Source organism: Podarcis melisellensis, assembly GCF_964234715.1.
Source record: "Podarcis melisellensis genome assembly, chromosome: 2".
NCBI lineage: Eukaryota > Metazoa > Chordata > Lepidosauria > Squamata > Lacertidae > Podarcis > Podarcis melisellensis.
This window is the reverse complement of record NC_138529.1, coordinates 111,083,906-111,104,879: the sequence shown is the minus strand read 5'-3', so window position 1 is coordinate 111,104,879 and position 20,974 is coordinate 111,083,906. Positions and strand designations below refer to the sequence as shown.

Below are 20,974 nucleotides of genomic sequence, written 5' to 3'. Positions count from 1 at the left end.
AGTGAGTTCCATAGTTCAACGATGCGCAGCCCTTGCTGAGATGCTCCGGTGCAGCAACAACCACTTCACCATGGGGGAGCCCTGTCTGCGTTGTGCTGGCCAGGAGAAGCCAACGTTGGCCCCTCCAGGTATTACAGGACTGCAACTCCCAGTCTGCCCTTTCCCACCTTCCCCAAATTAGGGTTCCCATCGCTCCCTGTCTTTTTCAGCCAGGGTCCTGCATCTTCCAAAATGCTAATGCTGGCAGAAACAAAACAGGGCATGGCACCTTCGTCTCTGAACCATCCCACAGAAAAAGCTACACCTGTTGGATTTATACCTGTCAAGCACTTATTTAGGGGCACAGAAACACTGCTGCCAGGAGGAAAGAAGAGAACAATGCCTTTGCATTTAGGGCAACCGCATTCTGAAGGCAGCCCTGTATGTTGTTGTTTAATCGTGTCCGACTCTTCGTGACCCTATGGACCAGAGCACGCCAGGCACTCCTGTCTTCCACTGCCTCCCGCAGTTTGGTCAAACTCATGCTGGTAGCTTCGAGAACACTGTCCAACCATCTTGTCCTCTGTCATCCCCTTCTCCTTGTGCCCTCCATCTTTCCCAACATCAGGGTCTTTTCCAGGGAGTCTTCTCTTCTCATGAGGTGGCCAAAGTATTGGAGCCTCAGCTTCAGGATCTGTCCTTCCAGTGAGCACTCAGGGCTGATTTCCTTAAGAATGGATAGCTTTGATCTTCTTGCAGTCCATGGGACTCTCAAGAGTCTCCTCCAGCACCATAATTCAAAAGCATCAATTCTTCGGCGATCAACCTTCTTCCCTGTATAGGGAAGTTTTTAAAATGTTTATTGCTTTACTATGCTTTAATATGTGTTGGAAGCTTCCCAGAGCGTCTGGGGCAACCCAGTCAGAGGGATGGGGTGCAAATATTAAAATTATTTAAGGGTTGCCATATTTCAAAAAGTGAAAATCCGGACACAAAAGTTGTTGAACTTTTTTTGGACAAAATCTCAACAAACTCTGATTTTCCTGGGAATATCAGCGATTTCCGCCAGACCCTGTTTCTGAAGGCCGAATCCCAGTGATATCAGACCCCAGTGTTTCCCCCCACACACCCTTTAAACATGTTTAGGGGTACTCTCATTTCGACTCAAGAAAATCACCGTTTTATAGTTCAAATCGGGGAAAACAAATACAGCAAATGGACAAAAGTACAAAGATTCACAAAATGTTTAGGGGTATGTGTACCCCTGCGTCCCTCCAGGAAAAAAAGCACTGTCTGACCCTATATAACCTTGGCAACCCTATCTTGATGTTTTTGTGAGTTAGCGAACTATGGGCTTTAGCTACTATAGAAAATGTGCCGGCAGGTTTGCGCCTGTTTGTTTCCTGCGTCGTTAGGAACAGCAGCGGCATATAAGTATAAACCTAAAGGCGGCGATGGAGAATGAGGAAGAGGAATCGAGCCAGCCACAGGCATTGCGATCGCGGCCGGGAGTAGCAGCTTTCGGCGATCTTGCTCAATCCCCCTTTCTCCTCACTCGGAAGGCGGGTCCGAAAGTGACCGGGACGTTTCCCAGCAGCAGGAGCGTTTGGGCAGCAGCGGGGATTTCCCGATCTGCAGCGCTTGCCTGGGAGGCAGGAGGGGACGCCGGGCTCCTCGGACGCGGCTGCACCATGACGGCGCCTCTGCTCCTCGTCGCCCTCCTCGCCCTCTTGCCAGGTAGGGGGGGCACTGGCAATGGGGCGCGGGAGGGAGAAAGAGACGGGGGTCAGAGGCTGTCGCCCGCCCACCCCTCATTTCTGTCTTCTTTAAAAGAATTCCCCATTTTTTAAACCTGGGGTTTTCCCTAAAACATCTTTTTTATCCCAAATGTCCTGATGTTCTTTCCTTTAAAAGCTCTCTTTCTCCAAAGGCTTAAAATATATTCCATGCTTTCACATTTCTTAACTGTTTTTGTTCATTGCGGTGCTTTAAAAAAGGTAAAGGGACCCCTGACCGTTACGTCCAGTCGTGACCAACTCTGGGGTTGCGGCGCTCATTTCGGTTTATTGGCCGAGGGAGCCGGTGTACAGCTTCCGGGTCATGTGGCCAGCATGACTAAGCCGCTTCTGGCGAACCAGAGCAGTGCATGGAAACGCCGTTTACCTTCCCGCCGGAGTGGTACCTATTTATCTACTTGCACTTTGATGTGCTTTCGAACCGCTAGGTTGGCAGGAGCTGGGACCGAGCAATGGGAGCTCACCCCGTCGCAGGGATTTGAACCGCCGACCTTCTGATCGGCAAGTCCTAGGCTCTGTGGTTTAACCCACAGCGCCATCCGTGTCCCACTGCAGTGCTTTAAGAGGCGATTAATAAATTGACAACACTAAAAGCTCTTTTCTCTTTCTAGCGTCTTTTATTCCTTGCTGCCCCTGCTTTTCTAATGGACTTTGGCTCCTTTCGGTTTTTCTCCCTTTTCCACTCTTTCTTTCTTTTTACAATGCGAATCTCCCTTGATTTGCTCTGAAGTCTCCCTTCCCCTGAATTCAATGGCACTTCGGTGGTGGCTATACCTTTAAAGCTCATTCAAAGCACACTCTTTAACTCAAAGAATTCTGGGCATCGTAATTCACCCCGGCAGAGGTACAGTTGAATTCCCAGCAACCCTTAAATCAACAAACTACAGTGCCCAGAATGCTTTGAGGGCAGAAATGTGCTTTGAAGTTATACCTGAAGGAGTGTCTCCATCCCATCGTTCAGCCCAAACACTGAGGTCCTCCGCCAAGGGTTTTCTGGGGGTTCCCTCACTGTGAGAAGTGAAGTTATAGGGAACCAGGCAGAGGGCCTTCTTGGTAGTGGCACCCGCCCTGTGGAATGCCCTCCCATCAGATGTCAAGGAGATAAAGAACTACATCTTATAGAAGATATCTGCAGGCAACCTTGTATCGGGAAGTTTTTAATGTTAGATGTTTTACTATGTTTTATATATGCTGCAAGCCACCCAGAGTGGGCGGGGTATAAATAATAAGATGATGATGATGATTGGTAAAATTAGATTTAGACTGTGTGCACACTATACATTTAAATCACATATCCTTCCCCAATGAATCCTGGGAACTGCAGTTTACCCTTCACAGAACTACAATTCCCAGCACCCTTAATAAACTAATAAACCCAGGATTCTTTTGGGGGGAAATGTGCTTTAAATGTGTGGTGTGTGCACAGCCCAATTATGACCAGTAAATATGTTTCCTTTACTGAAAAGAGAGCCACAACAACAGGGCAACCCCAAAGTGGCACCGTCAATTCTTTTTTATTTGTTTGTTTTTGCAGATCATTTCAAATGCACTGTTCTAGGCGATCAAAAGTCTAGTACTGCACTAATTGGCAAACTAATTTTCTCAGTACATCAAACTGTCAAAAAAACCCCACCCTGTTGTTATTGGCATCTGTCTCGAGAGACGATAGAAGAGTGCATCATCAATTGGCAAACTAATATTCTTGGTACATCAAATTGCCCAAAAACCTAAAATTTGATACACAAACATGAAACTACTAAACTTTTAAGGTCAAGTTAGTTTTGACAAAACAGGTGCCTCTTTTCCACTGTGGACAAAGTCCAGAAAGATCTGGGAACGGTAGTCAATAAGGCTGGTCCTTGGGCTTGCCGATCAGAAGGTCGGCAGTTCGAATCCCCTCGACGGGGTGAGCTCCCGTTGCTCGGTCCCTGCTCCTGCCAACCTAGCAGTTCGAAAGTACACCAGGGCAAGTAGATAAATAGGTACCGCTCTGGCGGGAACGTAAACAGCGTTTCCGTGTGCTGTTCTGGTTCGCCAGAAGCGGCTTAGTCATGCTGGCCACATGACCCGGAAGCTGTACACCAGCTTCCTCGGCCAATAAAGTGAGATGAGTGCCACAACCCCAGAGTAGTCCGCGACTGGACCTAACAGTCAGGGGTCCCTTTACCTTATGCCTGTAGCAGAACTAGTGGCAAAATGTATTGAGCTGCACTTCACTTCTTTGCAGAATCACTTCTCTGAATGCTCCCTTCTGTCAAAACAGCAGCAGGAATATCCCTGAAAAGTTCGAGGGACCTGTGTTTTGATCTGAGGCAGAGCTCTTCCTAACAGCTTCGTAGGCTGAAGCCCAACGCGAAAAATCAGTAGCACTACTTACTCCAGGTTCAGAGTGCAGCCTGATGGAGGGTTGGAATCCTAAAGCGGTTTTAAATCCAGGCAGCTGACGCCCATTTCCTATCCTTCACAGCCGTAGCTACACAAGAACCGGCCCTCGATGCAACTCCATCGTGCCCAGAGTCTGTGTCTATCCGAGGTGGCACCGTGTCACTCTCAGATGGGTTTCGCCCAGGAAGCATCCTCACCTATTCCTGCCCAGATGGCAGCTATCCTTATCCAACCCGAAGCCGGATCTGCCAGTCAGACGGAAAGTGGACTCCAATGCGTTCCTCAGGCAAAAGCCCCCTCAGCCAAGCACTGTGTCGAAGTAAGTGAGCGTTGCTGGCTACTTTGGGGTTTTCTGGAGGGCTTATGGAGTACAGTGGTACCTCAGGTTACATACGCTTCAGGTTACAGACTCCATTAACCCAGAAATAGTGCTTCAAGTTAAGAACTTTGCTTCAGGATGAGAACAGAAATCGTGCTCCGGCGGCGCGGCAGCAGCAGGAGGCCCCCTTAGCTAAAGTGGTGCTTCAGGTTAAGAACAGTTTCAGGTTAAGAACAGACCTCCAGAATGAATTAAGTACTTAACCTGAGGTACCACTGTAATCAGATAGAAGTATGTGTTATTGCCTCGTACTGAGGGTTGCATTTCCTTGGACTTAATCTGCTGGGAACTGGGTGCTAGTGTGTGGGGTTGGAGAAGGTGGTGGATCGGTTCCAGAACCCAAATATGGGGACACCGGCACATCTTATTTTTCACTATTATACCGGTTTATACAGGCTCCTCCTCCCCCGAAAACCCTGGAACTGTCATTTGTTAAGGGTGTTTGGAATTGTAGCACTCTATGAGAGGTAAACAACAGTTCCCAGGATGCTCTGGGGGAAGCCATGACTGTTAACGTCGCTTGAGCGAGAGATGGCATTTCCTGAGGTATCCCAGAATGCATCACCCAGGAATTGTCATGGGGCAGAGGGAGACACAGGTCCCACGTTACACCTTTTTGGAAGCGTCGGTGAAAGGAGAGTGGATATCTCCAGCGATCAGTGCCCATATTATGATGTTGGTGTTGATGACGATGATCGATGCCAAAATCCAGCATCGCCTGAGCTTTGCGAGTGCAGCTTTCTCCTGACTGAAGTGCAGAGTGTTTGAGGACCGGGACATTTGCAGGGAAACCAAAATGCTTGTTTACAAAGTTATTCTACTACCAACCTTACTGTATGCCTGTGAAACATAGACCACTTATAAACGCCATCTCCAACTGCTCGAAAGATTCCATCAACGGTGTCTCCGAAAATTTCACACATCACTTGGGAAGACAGGTGAACTAATACCAGTGTACTGGAAGAAGCAAAGATCACCAGTGTTGAAGCAATGATTCTTCAACATCAACTTCGTTGGACTGGACATGTTGTTTGGATGCCTGATTACCATCTTCCGAACTTACCCAATAACCATCTATTCCGAACTTAAGAATGGAAGGTGAAATATTGGTGGAAAACAAAATCTTTAAAAATGTAGTATTGTTGGTTGTTGTTGTTTAGTCGTTTAGTCGTGTCCAACTCTTCGTGACCCCATGGACCAGAGCACTCCAGGCACTCCTGTCTTCCACTGCCTCCCACAGTTTGGTCAAACTCATGCTGGTAGCTTTGAGAACACTGTCCAACCATCTCGTCCTATGTCGTCCCCTTCTCCTTGTGCCCTACATCTTTCCCAACATCAGGGTCTTTTCCAGGGAGTCTTCTCTTCTCATGAGGTGGCTAAAGTATTGGAGCCTCAGCTTCAGGATGAAAGAATGCCCTGCGAGCGCTCTAATTGGAGAATCGCCTTGACGAAAGGTGACATGAACTCAGGGAGAAAGGGAGAAACAAGCTTTGAGGAAGGCATGTTTGGCAAACCCTCACCATGATCAACTCCCACTTGGAAACCTATGTACCCACTGTGGAAGGACGTATGGATCCAGAATTGGCCTCCACAGTCACTTAAGGACATACCATTAAGACTGTGTTCATGGAAGACAATCTTACTCGGCTACAAGTGATCGTCAAAGAATAATAATAAATATGATGATGGCATCTGTCTGTCTTGGGAGACAATTCAGCACTAGCAAAATAGTGCTGTGCTGTTAAGAAAAAGAAAGGTTGAAAGGGTAATTTCACACACAGACTGGTAATTTCCTCCTCCCCAACAGAGAACAGAAGCGGACTCATAAAGTGCAGTTCACCACTAATCTCCCACTGTGTTGAAAAGGGAAGCAACAAAATGGGCATATCCTGAAAGAGGAAACTTCTAATTCATGCTGAATAGGACTTAAATACTGAGTACACATCGTAGAAGACTCCTGGCTATGAAGAAGGGCTTTGCAGGAGAATGAAAGCTTGATACAGTGGTACCTCAGGTTACAAACTTAATTCGTTCTGGAGGTCCATTCTTAACCTGAAACTGTTCTTAACCTGAGGTACCACTTTAGCTAATGGGGCCTCCTGCTGCCGCTGCACGAGTTCCGTTCTCATCTTGAGGTAAAGTTCTTAACCCGAGATACTATTTCTGGGTTAGCGGAGTCTGTAACCGGAAGCGTCTGTAACCCGAGGTACCACTGTACAGTCATACCTCATGTTATGTCCGCTTCATGTTACATTCTTTCAGGTTACATCCCACAGCGACCCAGAAGTACCGGAAACGGTTACTTCCGGGTTTCGCGCATGCGCAGAAGTGCAAAATGATGTTGCGCGCATGCGCAGAAGCTGCAAATTGCAACCTGCGTGTGCGCAGATGCGCTGCTACGGGTTGCGTTCTTTTCATGATGCGAACGGGCCTCTGTAATAGATCCCGTTCGCAACCAGAGGTACTACTGTATTAAGTATTGTGTGGAACAGCAGTTTTAATTCTGCTTCCTGGTAATTGCAAAAGGATAATTGACGCCAATGTGGAATCTGCCTGCTCTGGCATTATTTTGGATTCTGGGCCTCGACAGCCTTGATCCATGTGCTCTGTCCTTGTCCTTCCTCCTTTGCAGAGATAAGCTGTCCTCCGCAGAGGTCCTTTGAAAATGGCTCCTTTGGCCCGCGGCGAAGCTTGCATCCTGTGGGTGCCGTCCTCAGCTTTGAGTGTTCAGATGGGTACCAGCTCCTGGGTTCCTCCAGGCGGCACTGCCTGCCCAATGGACGCTGGAACGGGACTTCTCCAGTTTGTGAGGACGGAGGTATATCCTTAAATACTCCTCTCCCACCTCGACCACACACACACATGCACATGTACCATGCACACACCTTCTGTGTTAAATAGCCTAATTGAGCTTTGCATATATATATATATATATGTATGTATATATGTGTGTGTGTGTGTGTATGCCTTGTTCATTTTGCATCATTAGAGAACTGAATTAGTTCAGATGTTTGGGATTTTCTGTTTGCTTGGAATGCAGTGACTTGGTTGCATATATGACTAGGAAAAAAATGAAATATGGTGTACACATTGATGACCAAATTCTTCATTTCAAATTCAAAAATCAGGCCCAGCCCAACCCATCCACATGTTTTTGAAAGGTGCATGGGGAAGTTGCAAAGAACATTTCTCATGAGATGTGTACGCCCTACTAGATGTGTTTAGGATGACAACACTAGGGTCAAACTACATGTTACGTTTTTCACACCATTTGCCCTTGAGTACAATATATTTCTTTGACAAAAATCCAGTGACCCAGTTGGGAAGCCTAGCATGAATATAGGTGGGCTTTAACTCTTTGCCCCCTGCTATAGCCTCAATCCACACTGCCCCCCCCCTGCGCCTTCTGTTTGTATGGAGGAGGGCTCCTCTTGGAGCAAATGGACAATTCCCACCCCTACTCCCAACGTGCAAATAGCCATCATGGGGTCTCTCTCTGGATTGGGACCACAGTGGGTTAAAAAACCCTTTCTCCTACACAATAGGTAAAGGTACCCCTAACCATTAGGTCCAGTCGTGACCGACTCTGGGGTTGCGGCGCTCATCTCGCTTTATTGGCCGAGGGAGCTGGTGTACAGCTTCCGGGTCATGTGGCCATCATGACTAAGCCCCTTCTGGCGAACCAGAGCAGCGCACGGAAACGCCGTTTACCTTCCCGCCGGAGCGATACCTATTTATCTACTTGCACTTTGTGCTTTCAAACTGCTAGGTTGGCAGGAGCTGGGACCGAACAATGGGAGCTCAGCCCGTTGCGGGGATTCGAACCGCCGACCTTCTGATTGGCAAGTCCTAGGCTCTGTGGTTTAACCCACAGCACCACTCGCGTCCTACACAGTGCTCCCTTGTAATAACTTGAGGGCAAATGGTGTGACTAACATAATAGGTAGTTTGGCTCATAGTTGGTTTTGGGCCATGGAATTTGCTGCAATATGCAGTTGGAGATGTGCTTTGCTTGTGGTGGTGCTTGCCATATGATATATAACTCCACGTATCCTGTGTTTCTTTTCATTTCATTTATGCACATCTTCTCTGCAGCGGGCCACTGCCCAAGCGTTGCCATCCCGCCAGGGGCAATTGCTACAGGGGGGCGCAACCGTCTTGGCGACCGGGTCTCCTTCCAGTGTCAGAGTGGCCTGGACTTGGTGGGGTCTTCCCAGCGGGTTTGCACTCCAGAGGGTGAATGGTCAGGAGCTGAGCCAAGTTGTAGAGGTAAGCATCACAAATACACACACACACACACACACACACACACACACAAACACACACACCATCTTCTGTCTCCCCTGGCTTCCTGTATCCTTTTTCTCTTGCTCTTCTCTCATATGTCCCTTCCTTTAATCTTTTTTTTGTTTTGTTAAACAAAACTACTTAGTTTTTCAAATTCCCTTCTTCCGGATATTCCCTCTGAAGTGTAGGTGGGATCCCACGAGGCAAGACACAGCGATAACAGAAAGAACCTTTATTGAACGACAGTACATACCTGGATAACAGGGGCAATTCAACTGCTTATTTACATTTCGGAAAGCCAGGGCCACTCCCAACGTGATTGGCTGTCTAAACTTCCAAGCTGCGAATCATGACTCGGAGTTTAAGGGCCAATGGCAGAGGCCCAAATCCTGAAATGTTTTGTGATTGGATATCATGTATCGAATCAGAACACTGGAGCTCACAATCCTTAGTCCAGACAAACACAAACTACTGAAAACATAACAGCCTCTACTTCACCTTCCGCAGGGGGAGCCACAGGGGAACTGCAGAAAGAATGTGGTTGGTCAAGGGAGCTGTGGACTCAGAAAGGTTGAAAGCCATCCGTCTAATTCATTATAATGTGATTTCCTGTGCACAGCAGGGCAGGCTCTGTCTATGCTCTTTCTATATCACGTACACCCCACACCCCTTTTGGAGAACAAGTCTCGACACCTTTGCCGTCTTGTCTCACGGTGACAGAAAGCACCCCCAAACCCTTTTCTCTTTCCTTACAGCTCCCTATTCTTACGATAGGGCTGAAGATGTCAGAGCTGAATTTGGAGCCTCGTTTACTGAAGTTTTGAGCGACGTGTCATCTTCTGGTCCTGACCCGTCTGAGACCACTGCAGGCAAGTCTGAGCCCCGATGTAGTTTCTGTAGGCCAAGCTGGGACTCGGAGCAGAGACAGAGAGTCACATGTTATTTTAAAGGGGTGCTTTCCGTGGGGTTACAGTGGTACCTCAGGTTACATACACTTCAGGTTACATACACTTCAGGTTACATGCGCTTCAGGTTACAGACTCCGCTAACCCAGAAATAGTGCTTCAGGTTAAGAACTCTGCTTCAGGATGAGAACAGAAATCGTGCTCCGGCGGCGCGGCAGCAGCAGGAGGCCCCATTAGCTAAATTGGTGCTTCAGGTTAAGAACAGTTTCAGGTTAAGAACAGATCTCCAGAACGAATTAAGTATTTAACCCGAGGTACCACTGTATTTCCATCAGCCTTCTCAATCCTTCTTGGCTACTTTGTTAAGAATTACAAACTTGGTGGATTAGGCCGCTGTGGACATAGTGTATCTTGATTTCAGTACGGCTTTTGACAAAGTTCCCCACGATATTCTCCCCATGATATACTTTGGTGTGAAACAGGTAGGAAGCTGTGTTGGTCTGATGGAGTAGAAATAAATAAAATTAAAAAATTGTCCAGTGGCACCTTAGAGACCAGCTAAGTTTGTTCTTGGTATTAGCTTTCATGTGCATGCTACTGGCCAATTTTTTTATTTTTAAAAAATACAGGTGAAACTCGGAAAATTAGAATATCATGGAATTAATGAAGCACAGTGGGCCAACACCCGCTGATGACATGGCTCCCCAAATCTCTTTTCTGATGAGAGCAGCTTTTGCATCTCATTTGGAAACCAAGGACCCAGAGTCTGGAGGAAGAATGGGGAGGCACACAGTGCCAGATGCTTGAAGTCCAGTGTGAAGTTTCTATAGTCTTTGTTGATTTGCATCCATCTACCAGGAGATTTTGGAGCACTTCATGCTTCCTTCCACAGACAAGCTTTATGGGGATGCTGACATCATTTTCCAGCAGAACTTTGGCACTTGCTCACACTGCCAAAAGTACCAAAACCTGGTTCAATGCCCATGGGATTACTGTGCTTGATGGGCCAGCAAACTCACCTGACCTGAACCCCATAGAGAATCTATGGGGCATTGCCAAGAGAAAGATGAGAGACATGAGACCAAGCAATGCAGAAGAGCTGAAGGCTGCTATTGAAGCATCCTGGTCTTCCATAACACCTCAGCAGTGCCACAGGCTGATAGCATCCATGCCACGCCGCATTGAGGCAGTAATTGATGCAAAAGGGGCCCAAACCAAGTACTGAGTACATAATGCATGCTTCTGCTTCTCAGAGGTCCAATATTGGTCTATTTGCAGTCCTTGTTTTGCTGATTTCATTTAATATTCTAATTTTCTGAGATTGTTAATTTGGGGTTTTCATCAGCTGCACATCACAATTATAACAATTAAAGGCTTGACATATCTCGCTTTGCATGTCACGAGTCTATCTCATATATTAGTTTCACCTTTTAAGTTGAATTACTGAAATAAATGAACTTTTCCACGATATTCTAATTTTCCGAGGTTCCCCTGTATATTTTTGGTGTGAAACGTTACCACTATGCTGATGACATGCAGCTGCATTCCTCCATTTCATCCAAGTCAGGAGAAGTTGTGTAGCTCTGATTTGTGCAATTGTACTCCAGCTGGGATTATTTTTAGCGGAAAGCAAGCTAGAAACCTTCCGAATAAAAGAAACGTAGCATCATTTTATGGTGAGCCTCTGCTTGCGTCTGTGGTTCATTTTTGCCAGGAGAGGCATCTTCAGGGCTTAATTTGAATTTATGCCAGGCGCATTAACCCCAAACTTACTTTCAGGGCCAAACTGCACATCTTATTACATGCATCCTTGCATTCTTACAGCTGTGTGTGTTTTAAAATATCAGCCATGGGAGCCCCAGATTCAGATCGAAACTACAGCTTGGAAAGAAGAGTAAACTCCCCTCCGCCAGGGCCATAAGCGGGTCTGGATAAGCGGGTCATAGCTGTCAACCGTCCCTTATTCGGCGGGAAAGTCTCTTATCCCAGTGCTGTGTCCCGCTGCTGTCCCTTATTGATGATGTCGCTTAAATTTCCCGGGTTTCAAAGGAAGTAGCTCCTTTCTCTCCCTCCCTGCCAGCCAGGGAGGAGGGAGGCTCCAACTGTGTTGCTTGGCTGCGTTGCTCACCCAATAAGGAGTCTAAGAACGACTGGTGGGTGGAGCTTGCGTGCCTGGTGCTGATCAAGTCGGCCGTGTTGCCTGGGGACTCACCTTTGCTCAGCGCTTCCCAGCAGAGATGTGACGGTGGTTTTCCTTGCTGCATCCCCTTTGCCGGGTTGCTGCGCTGTGGGAACCACCGCTTGAGGCTTCATTTGGCTGCTGGCTGGGCTTTCTGCCTTTAGCTTGGAGGGACTCAGAAGTTGAACATACCTGTGCTTCGAAAATCCCTTATTTTGGCTGCTGATCCCTTATTTTCGAGGCTGCAGGTCCCTTATTTTCAAATCTGTAAGTTAACAGCTATGAAGTGGGTTCTCGCAGCTGCTATTAAATGAAAACAAAAACCCACCAATGTGACGATTCATTTAAAGCGATGTGTAGTTTGTCTCTCAGCTCTGGAATGTGTGAAATAATGTTGGGGTGTTGTGTTTCTCATGTGAGAAGCTGCTTACAAACTGAATAAACATAACCAACTGATCTGCGGTGAGGGGTTCCACAAATTTTGATGGTTTTGATGGTTTCTCTTTCCCCATAATAGCTCCTTCATTAGGACGACGGCTTATACTCTCCAAAGACAGCTTCCTATATGTCTACTTCCTTGTGGATGCATCTCACAGCGTAACTGAACCCAACTTCAACATCTCTAAGCAGTGTCTGGAGGTCATAATCACCAGGGTAGGTTTGTACGAATGCGACATTGTACTTTTTTTAAAAAAATAAATCAGTTTTCAATTACAATAATCCAATAATAGCCTCATTATATCAATGCCAAATTAAAATTCCCAATATCAATCATTCAAATATCAAATTACTTAATTAGGTGGGCCCCCACAGCTAGAATTGATGGTTTGATTATTTACTTTATTTCTGTATTCCAAAATCTTATTAATTCCAGTCATAATAGTAATCCCTTATACAACAGCTGCAATATTTATAACTTCTATTCGTATTGACTCATTTAATGATTTGTTTGTCTACAAGTGAAGATCTCATACATCCTTGTTCCTCCTGCGTGTGGTATTTATTCTGTCCATGTTGTTTCTTCCTGTCCTTGAAAAATATTATGTCTATCTTTACCAGTTGTTGCTGCTATCCGTCATGCCTTGCGCGGAGCTGATATCCTGATGTTATTCCAAAGGTTTCTCCCTCAGTCCCGTGCTTCTTTGCTTTTGCAACTTTTAATGATAGCTGCAAAAGTGTTGACTTTGTACTTTTAGGTCCGTTTGCTAGTACAATGTTGATTTCTAGTTCCCCTCAAGCCCATTTACGCAGGGTGTGCATGGATTGTACTACTACTACTACTACTACTACTAATAATAATAATAGATGGTATTCTCCTGTCAGAGCCTGCCTACTTTTTAATCTAATCTTCAGAGGCCTTGTAGGCCAAACCCATGCGGGAATTGGGCAAATCTTTTTTTTTTTTTATAATATTTTATTGAGTTTTTTTCATACAAATGCATATTTAACAAACAAAATAAGTTTCATAGCATCCTTTCATTCTATTGTGGACTCCCTCACGTCTCCCGCTTCCACTTTCATCGTTACAAACAAATTTTTCCAAGCAAATTATCATCTTGTTTATGATCTTAAATCCAATATTTAGGTTAAACTCAAATATAAAATTGTAATTTAATGGTAGACAGTTATTTCTACTCTGACTTCCTTGTTAAGATTCAACCAAATTACAATACTTTTGTAAATAAATCTTGAATTTCTTCCAGTCTTCTTCAACCCTCTCCTCTCCCAGGTCACGGATTCTGCCCGTCATCTCAGCTAATTGCATATAGTCCATCAGCTGCATCTGCCATTCTTCCAGTGTGGGTAGATCTTGGGTTTTCCAGTTCTTAGCAATAAGTATCCTTGCCGCCGTTGTAGCATACATGAAAAATGTTCTGTCCTTCTTTAACACGTTCTGGCCGACCATGCCCAGAAGGAAGGCCTCTGGTTTCTTGGTGAAGGTATACTTAAACACCTTTTTTAACTCATTATATATCATTTCCCAGAAGGCCTTCACTCTAGGACAGGTCCACCAGAGGTGAAAGAATGTTCCTTCATTTTCCTTACATTTCCAACATTTATTATCAGACGAATGGTATATTTTAGCCAATTTCACTGGGGTCATGTACCATCTATATATCATTTTCATTACATTTTCCTTCAGAGCATTACATGCTGTGAAGTTCAGCCCAGTGGTCCATAACCTTTCCCAATCCTCAAACATAATGTTATGCCCAATATCCTGGGCCCACTTTATCATAGCCGATTTAACCGTTTCGTCTTGTGTGTTCCATTTCAGCAGCAAGTTATACATTTTTGAAAGTACCTTGGTCTTAGGTTCTAACAATTCTGTTTCCAATTTCGATTTCTCCACCTGGAATCCTAACTTTTTATCGTTCTTAAACACTTCTTTGATCTGAGCATAGTGTAACCAGTCTCGCACTTTATCTTTCATTTTCTCTAAACTCTGCAGTTTCCAATTGTCTCCATCTCTTTCTAGTATTTCCCAATATTTTGGCCAGTTGGCCTCCATATTAGGTCTTTTTCGGGCCTTAGCCTCCAAGGGTGACAGCCACCTCGGTGTTTTGTTCTCTAATAAGTCTTTGTATCTTGTCCAGACATTAAATATTGCTTTTCTGACAATATGGTTCTTAAAGACCTTGTTAATCTTAACCTTATCATACCATAAGTATGCATGCCATCCAAATGCATTGTTAAAACCTTCCAAATCCGGCACGTCCGTGTCCTCAAGAAGTAGCCAATCTTTTAGCCAGCAGAAAGCTGCGGCTTCATAGTACAACTTTAAGTCTGGCAGGGCAAAGCCCCCTCTTTCTTTTGCGTCCGTTAGTATCTTAAACTTAATTCTGGGCTTTTTGCCCTGCCAGACAAATTTAGAGATATCTTTCTGCCACTTCCGGAAGCACTCCGTTTTATCTACAATCTGCAATGTCTGAAACAAAAACAACATTTTTGGCAATACATTCATCTTGATAGCAGCTATTCGACCTAACAATGAAAGTTTTAATTTTGACCAGCTATCCAAGTCTCTCTTAATTTCAGACCAACATTTTTCATAGTTATCTTTAAACAGACTCAGATTTTTTGCTGTTATGTTTACCCCTAGGTATTTGACTTTCTTAACCACAGTTAACTCTGTCTCTCTCTGAAACCGTTCCGACTCAATATCTGTCAAATTCTTTCCCAACACCTTAGTTTTTTGCTTATTTAGTTTAAATCCCGCCACCCGACCAAAGTCTTGAATTAGTTGTAGTACTCTTTTCGTACTAGATTCTGGCTCCTGTAATGTCAAAACTAAGTCATCTGCAAACGCTTTAAGTTTATATTGTTTCGCTCCGACCTGTATCCCTTCCACCAACCTGTCCCCTCTAATCATGTTCAAGAGCACTTCCAGGACCGAAATAAATAATAACGGGGAGATCGGACAGCCTTGTCGTGTTCCTTTTTCAATTTTAAACTCTTCTGTAACCACATTGTTAACTATCAATTTAGCCTTTTGTTCTGAATATATTGCATCAATCCCATTCTCAAATCCCCGGCCCACTCCCATTTCTTTTAGATTCCCCTTCATAAACTTCCAGGATATATTGTCAAAGGCCTTCTCCGCATCTATGAAAATTAAAACAGCTTTAGTATTTATGTCTGTTTGTAGAAGCTCCAATATATCTATAATGTTCCTTGTATTAGCAGACATATGTCTACCTGGGAGAAAGCCTGCCTGGTCTTTATGAATTACTTTGTTTAAAACCCTCTTGAATCTACTTGCCAAAACGTCTGCGAATATTTTGTAATCCACATTTAAAAGGGAGATGGGACGGTAGTTCTTAAGCTGTGTCTTTTCAGTTTCCGATTTTGGTATCAATGTGATGAAAGCTTCCTTCCACGATTCTGGCGCCTTCTTCCCCTCTAGAATTTCATTGCTGACCTCCATCAGTGGTTGTATCAAGTAGTCTTTCAGTATCTTATAGTACTTGGAGGTCAGCCCGTCTGGTCCTGGTGATTTGCCCTGTTTCATGTTCTGGATGGCCTGCTCAATCTCTTGTCGTGTTATTTTGCCATTCAAGATTGATCTGTTTTCTTCTGACAATTTTGCCAATCCATTTGTCTCTAAGAATTGTTTAATCTCAATTTCATCTTGTGGCCCTTGAGTGTATAATTTTTTGAAATATCTCTGGAAACACTTTCTAATCTCTCCGGGGTTCTGGATACATCTTCCTTCAATCTCTAGATTTGTCACTGTATTTAACTTTTGTCTCCTCTTCAACTGCCAAGCTAGCAGTTTTCCACATTTGTTAGCCGACTCAAAAGTTTTTTGTTTCATTAGTTTAATTTTCCATTCTATTTCCTGATTTATCAGTTTAGAATATTGTGCTTGGTAAAGTTTGATTTCTCTCAGAATCGGCTGGGACTTCGGGTTAGATCTTAGCTTCTTCTCTAACTCCTTAATTTTTTCCAAAATTTTATCTTTCCTTTCATTTTGTTTCCTTTTCTTTACCGTGTTCTGTTGTATCAGGAACCCCCTCATCACGGCCTTACTTGCGTCCCAGATAGTTCTTTTTTCCACTGTGGTGTTCATATTGATCTCGAAATAATCCTTTAAAGCTTTTTGGGCCTTCTTGGTAATCTCCTGATCTCTAAACAGGCCATCATTCATCTTCCATCTGAAGGAACCGGTTGGAATCAATGTCATGTCCATTCTCAGTGCATTATGGTCGGAGCATGTCTTTGGGCAGATTTCCACCTTTCTGATCTTAGGTGCCAGACCTCTAGTTATCCATATTTGGTCGATTCTTGTCCAAGTCAGTTGGGCTTCAGAGAAAAATGTTCCTTCCCTTCCCAAGGGGTTTCTCACTCTCCAAATGTCAATCCAGTCCATATTGTCTGTCATTTCAAAAAAGGTCTTTGGTAGTCTCCCATCTTTGGAAATGTTTTGATTCTGTGACTTATCCATGTTAGTTGATACAACTCCATTCATATCTCCCATCATAATGATGTTGTTGTAGTCCAGATAATCCAGCATAGTCTCATGCAACTTCTTGTAAAATTCCGATTTTCCTTCATTTGGAGCATAAATTCCTAATATCAGAATTTTTTCTCCTTGATATTGTATTTCTATCGCCAAAATTCTTCCATGCTCGTCTTTAAACAGAAATTTAGGTGAAAGGCTCTCTTTTGCGTAAATTACCACACCTCTCTTTTTTACTGTGTCCGAAGATATAAATTCCTGACCAAGTCTTTTATTTATTAACACTTTTCTGTGGAGCCTAGTCACATGTGTTTCCTGTAAACAAATAATGTCCAAATGTTCCTTTTTTAAGATGTGAAAGATTTTTTTCCTTTTTCCTGGGATGTTGCAGCCATTTATGTTCCAGCTCAAAAGTTGCAGGGACATCCTGAATAAATCTGGTTATTCTTGCTGTGGGGGTACCTTATTCTCGGATTTTTGAGGATCCGGGGGTGCAGGATCCCCCGGAGGTTCAGGCCCTGGGGGTAATCCAAGTCCTTTGTGAAGATCTTCTCCGTGTGCCGCCAAAAACTTGTCTCTGTCCTCCGGCGTTCTAATTTTAGTCTTCCTCCCTCTGAAAGTAAACGATAAACCTTGGGGGAACTCCCACCTGAAGATGATTGAGTTGCTCCTTAGCAATTTTGCTAATTCCGAGTAGTCTGATCTAAGATCCAACAGCTGTTTAGGAATATCCTTATAAATTTCAATTCTTTTATCCAAAATATCCAGTGACTTTCCGTAGTGCAGGCCTAAAATCTTGTCCCTTTCCTCCTTTGATCTCAATATTATCAAACAGTCTCTGGGCTTCTCCTTCTTTATAAGTCTTCCAAGCCTAAAAGCAGATAGTATCTTAAAGTCTTTTTCTTCTAAGTTCCAAAACTTGGAGAATTCTTTGGTAAGGAACTCAGTTAAGTTACCTTCTTCCACTTCTGGTATTGAGCGTATCCTTAAATTGGCCTCCCTGTTCCGAAGTTCTGTCATAGAAAAGTAGATCTGGTGTTCTCCTACTTGTTTGCTGAGTGGTCTTACTTCTTTTTCGAGCTGTCCCAGTCTTTGGCTAGTGTCCTCAGCCAATTTCCGGTTTTCACCTACAGCCTCCTTCAGTTCTCCAATAGATTGAACATTCTGTGCCACTTGTCCAGTTAGTCTATTTAAACTTTCTGTATTTTGGTCAATTTTAGCTGATTGCTGGTCAACCTTTCTGTCCAGAGCCTCCAATTTTTCAAAAAATTTCTCCAAAATAGTGCCACTTGCTCCTGAGGCCATGTCTTCCAGTTGTAATTCCTCAATTTCTCCCTCCCCTGATTGTAGCAGGGAAGCCGCTTCTGCCTCAGGAGGCAAAGTAGTAGGCAAAGCAGGCACAGATGATCTACGCTGTGAGACTGTCGGTAAAGTTAAAGTTGTTTGTCTGGTTCTTCCCCTTTTTCTTGTTCCACTCATTCCAAAGTTATCTAAAAACCAAGGTCAAACTGAATTGTTCCCATGAGAAAATAACAGCCCAGATGGTAACACTCAGACAGGAGGCCGGGAAAGAGAAAGTAAAACAAAGTCACTGCTGTGAGTCCAAAATCCTCTAGGTGGAGCTTAGAATGTCTTTGGGGAGGAAGTCCAATCCAATTAAAGTTAGTAAATCTAATTTAATATCCAAAGATCTTCTCAAAGATAGATTTTAGCAGAGTTGATACTTAAAGCCAAACAATGTTTCCAAAAGTGCTTAGACAGCAAGTGTTTCAAAGTAACAAGTTCAAACTCAGTATGTTCCAAAGTTCAGATTCAAAGTAACCAAAATCTGCAGACTGACTGCTCAGTTGCTCAGGCAGCTCCAGTACCTGGGTTTCTTACTTTTATTTGTAATCCAATAGGTCAGCAGAAGAAAGATATCCTTGTCTTAATATAGATCCAAAAATCAGCCACTTAGAGTCCTTAAATCAGCCAGGAAAAACAGTTTAAATAGATGCCAGATCGTTTTAAATATTTTTATTAGTTTTTACACATATTAATGACAATACAAGACAAACACAAACATCAAAAACAAACAACAAAAATTGACTTCCCCATGCCTTCCCTTCGCCACATCCTTGTTTTACCATTTTTCGAGCAACTCATCAATCAGTCTTTAGTTAAGTCCCTTTTAAATTTCCTTGAAGTTTAAGATTTACAGCTGTAGTTCTTTGTTTCCTACCCCTTAACATCTTATCAGTCCACAATAAATAGATGCCAGATCAGTCAATGCAAAACGTTACTCTTTGTCTCCACTCCTCCTGCTCTTTACTTTCAAGTTCAGTGTCAGCGGAAGACGGACTTCCTGTTTATCGTCACTCCGCTTTCAGCCAAATTCACAATTTTAGAAGCTTTAAAAGTGTATTGTCCAAATTACTCACGGGTTGTTGCTTTCCAGAGTTAGCAATTTCAAGAAGAAAGGTCAGCGCTCACCGGCAACAGCAACGCGGCTTCGCTCCGTCGATCGCGAAACGACCCACAGCGCCGCTACCCCCTCCGCGGTCCGGAGCCCCTTACGGGGTCCCTTCGTCGTTTTAGGGGCTGCTTTTGGCGCCCGCCGGGTCTCAGGACCACAGGCTTCTGCTGCCTGTGGTTTTTCTGGATGGGTCCCCGCTTCGCCGCAGCGGGCGACCCGTTTCGACGGAGCTACCCTCTCCCGGTCAGGAGCTGGCAGCCATTACCGTTCGCGCCGCCTCCGGAAGTCCCGGGAATTGGGCAAATCTGTCCATTTCAATTTCTCTTAGCTTCTATTCCTCTCCACCCTGGTTTTAATTTCAGTTTTCCATATCAGTTTGTGGCATGTTAGTCGTCATGAAAAAGTTGTCAGAGGTTTAGCGCCATTTCCTCCTAAACTTCACCTTTTTGCAACACAATTTTCCCCTGATGTCATTTTCACCGACAACACATGTTTTCCTCCACACATACATACATTTGTGTACTCGTCATTTATCTGAAGAAGCACATTGCAAAAAAATGGGGAAAGTGTGGATTTGGGAAGATGGCGGTGTTTCGGAAAGTGGGCAATGAGGTAGAGTCGCTTTTAAATGTCGATGGAATAAAATTTACCCCACACCCATAAGCCCACATTTGGTTGGGGCAAAGGTGTTGCCAGAAAATGGGGGGCTCGCTTAGGGCCAGACCCCCTTAATCTGAGGCACTGTTGCTGAAGACTAGGTTCTTTGGTCAGAGCAGGAAGGAAAGAGAAGGCAACCAGGCAAAAATACAAACTGGGCTGTTAAGCCTTTGGTTGTTTTATTTGTTGTGGCAAAGTTTCAGCCTATCTAAAAGCAAAGAAAGGGCCTTCTCTGTTGCCACATCCAGACTTTGGATCTCATATACCTGGGAAGGTTGGCCTTGCCCTGTTTTGCTGACATTTTTCTGCAGCGTTAAGAACTTCCTACTTAAAATGCCCCTTTGGCATTTAGCAACTCTGCACACCCCTTTGCTATCACCGTTTGTTTTTACTCTGGTGTCTCTTCTCTTGGGTTGTTTTTGCCTTTTTTTACTGCTGTTTGCTTTTAAACTGCTTTACTGCTAGTTTCGATTCTGCTCCTCCTTTTATATATAGTTCCGTTTACACAGCGTTGTGTTTTACTGGGTTTTTTTGTAAGCTGCCTTGAACTATGAAGGCAAGGCAGGGGCATATAATTTTTTAAAAAATAAATATTATCCAGTTCATTAGGAGTCTTCCTTCAAGGCACTCTGGGTAACTAAGCAATGGATGGAGTTGGGGAATGATAATCCTGTTTGTAGGACTTCCTTGAGAGGAAACTACAGCAGTCACATAACCATGCCTTTATTTATATTTTTATAAATCTATAAATGTACACTGAGGTCCTCCGCCAAGGGTCTTCTGCTGGTTCCCTCATTGCGAGAAGCGAAGTTACAGGGAGCCAGGCAGAAGGCCTTCTCGGTGGTGGCGCCCGCCCTGTGGAACACCCTCCCACCAGATGTCAAGGAGATAAAGAACTACATAACTTTTCGAAGACATCTGCAGGCAGCCCTGTATTGGGAAGTTTTTAATGTTAGATGTTTTACTTTGTTTTATATATGCTGCAGGCC

The 20,974-nt window shown here is 44.3% G+C and overlaps 1 protein-coding gene and 1 long non-coding RNA gene across 3 annotated transcripts in view; one reads left to right on the top strand and one right to left on the bottom strand.

Moving 5' to 3' along the window:
• LOC309365315 overlaps positions 1 to 20,974 on the bottom strand; it is a 141,392-nt gene that overhangs the window by 16,426 nt on the left and 103,992 nt on the right. The window lies entirely within an intron of this gene.
• The window catches only part of C2 (complement C2), a 48,165-nt gene continuing 28,609 nt past the window's right edge, over positions 1,419 to 20,974 (top strand). Inside the window, exons 1-6 of the mRNA XM_081901654.1 lie at positions 1,419 to 1,716; positions 4,243 to 4,479; positions 7,172 to 7,357; positions 8,635 to 8,808; positions 9,582 to 9,695; positions 12,428 to 12,564. Of these exons, the coding sequence (XP_081757780.1) occupies positions 1,434 to 1,716; positions 4,243 to 4,479; positions 7,172 to 7,357; positions 8,635 to 8,808; positions 9,582 to 9,695; positions 12,428 to 12,564 (1,131 nt within the window). The 5' untranslated portion in view covers positions 1,419 to 1,433. The remainder of the gene's footprint in view (positions 1,717 to 4,242; positions 4,480 to 7,171; positions 7,358 to 8,634; positions 8,809 to 9,581; positions 9,696 to 12,427; positions 12,565 to 20,974) is intronic.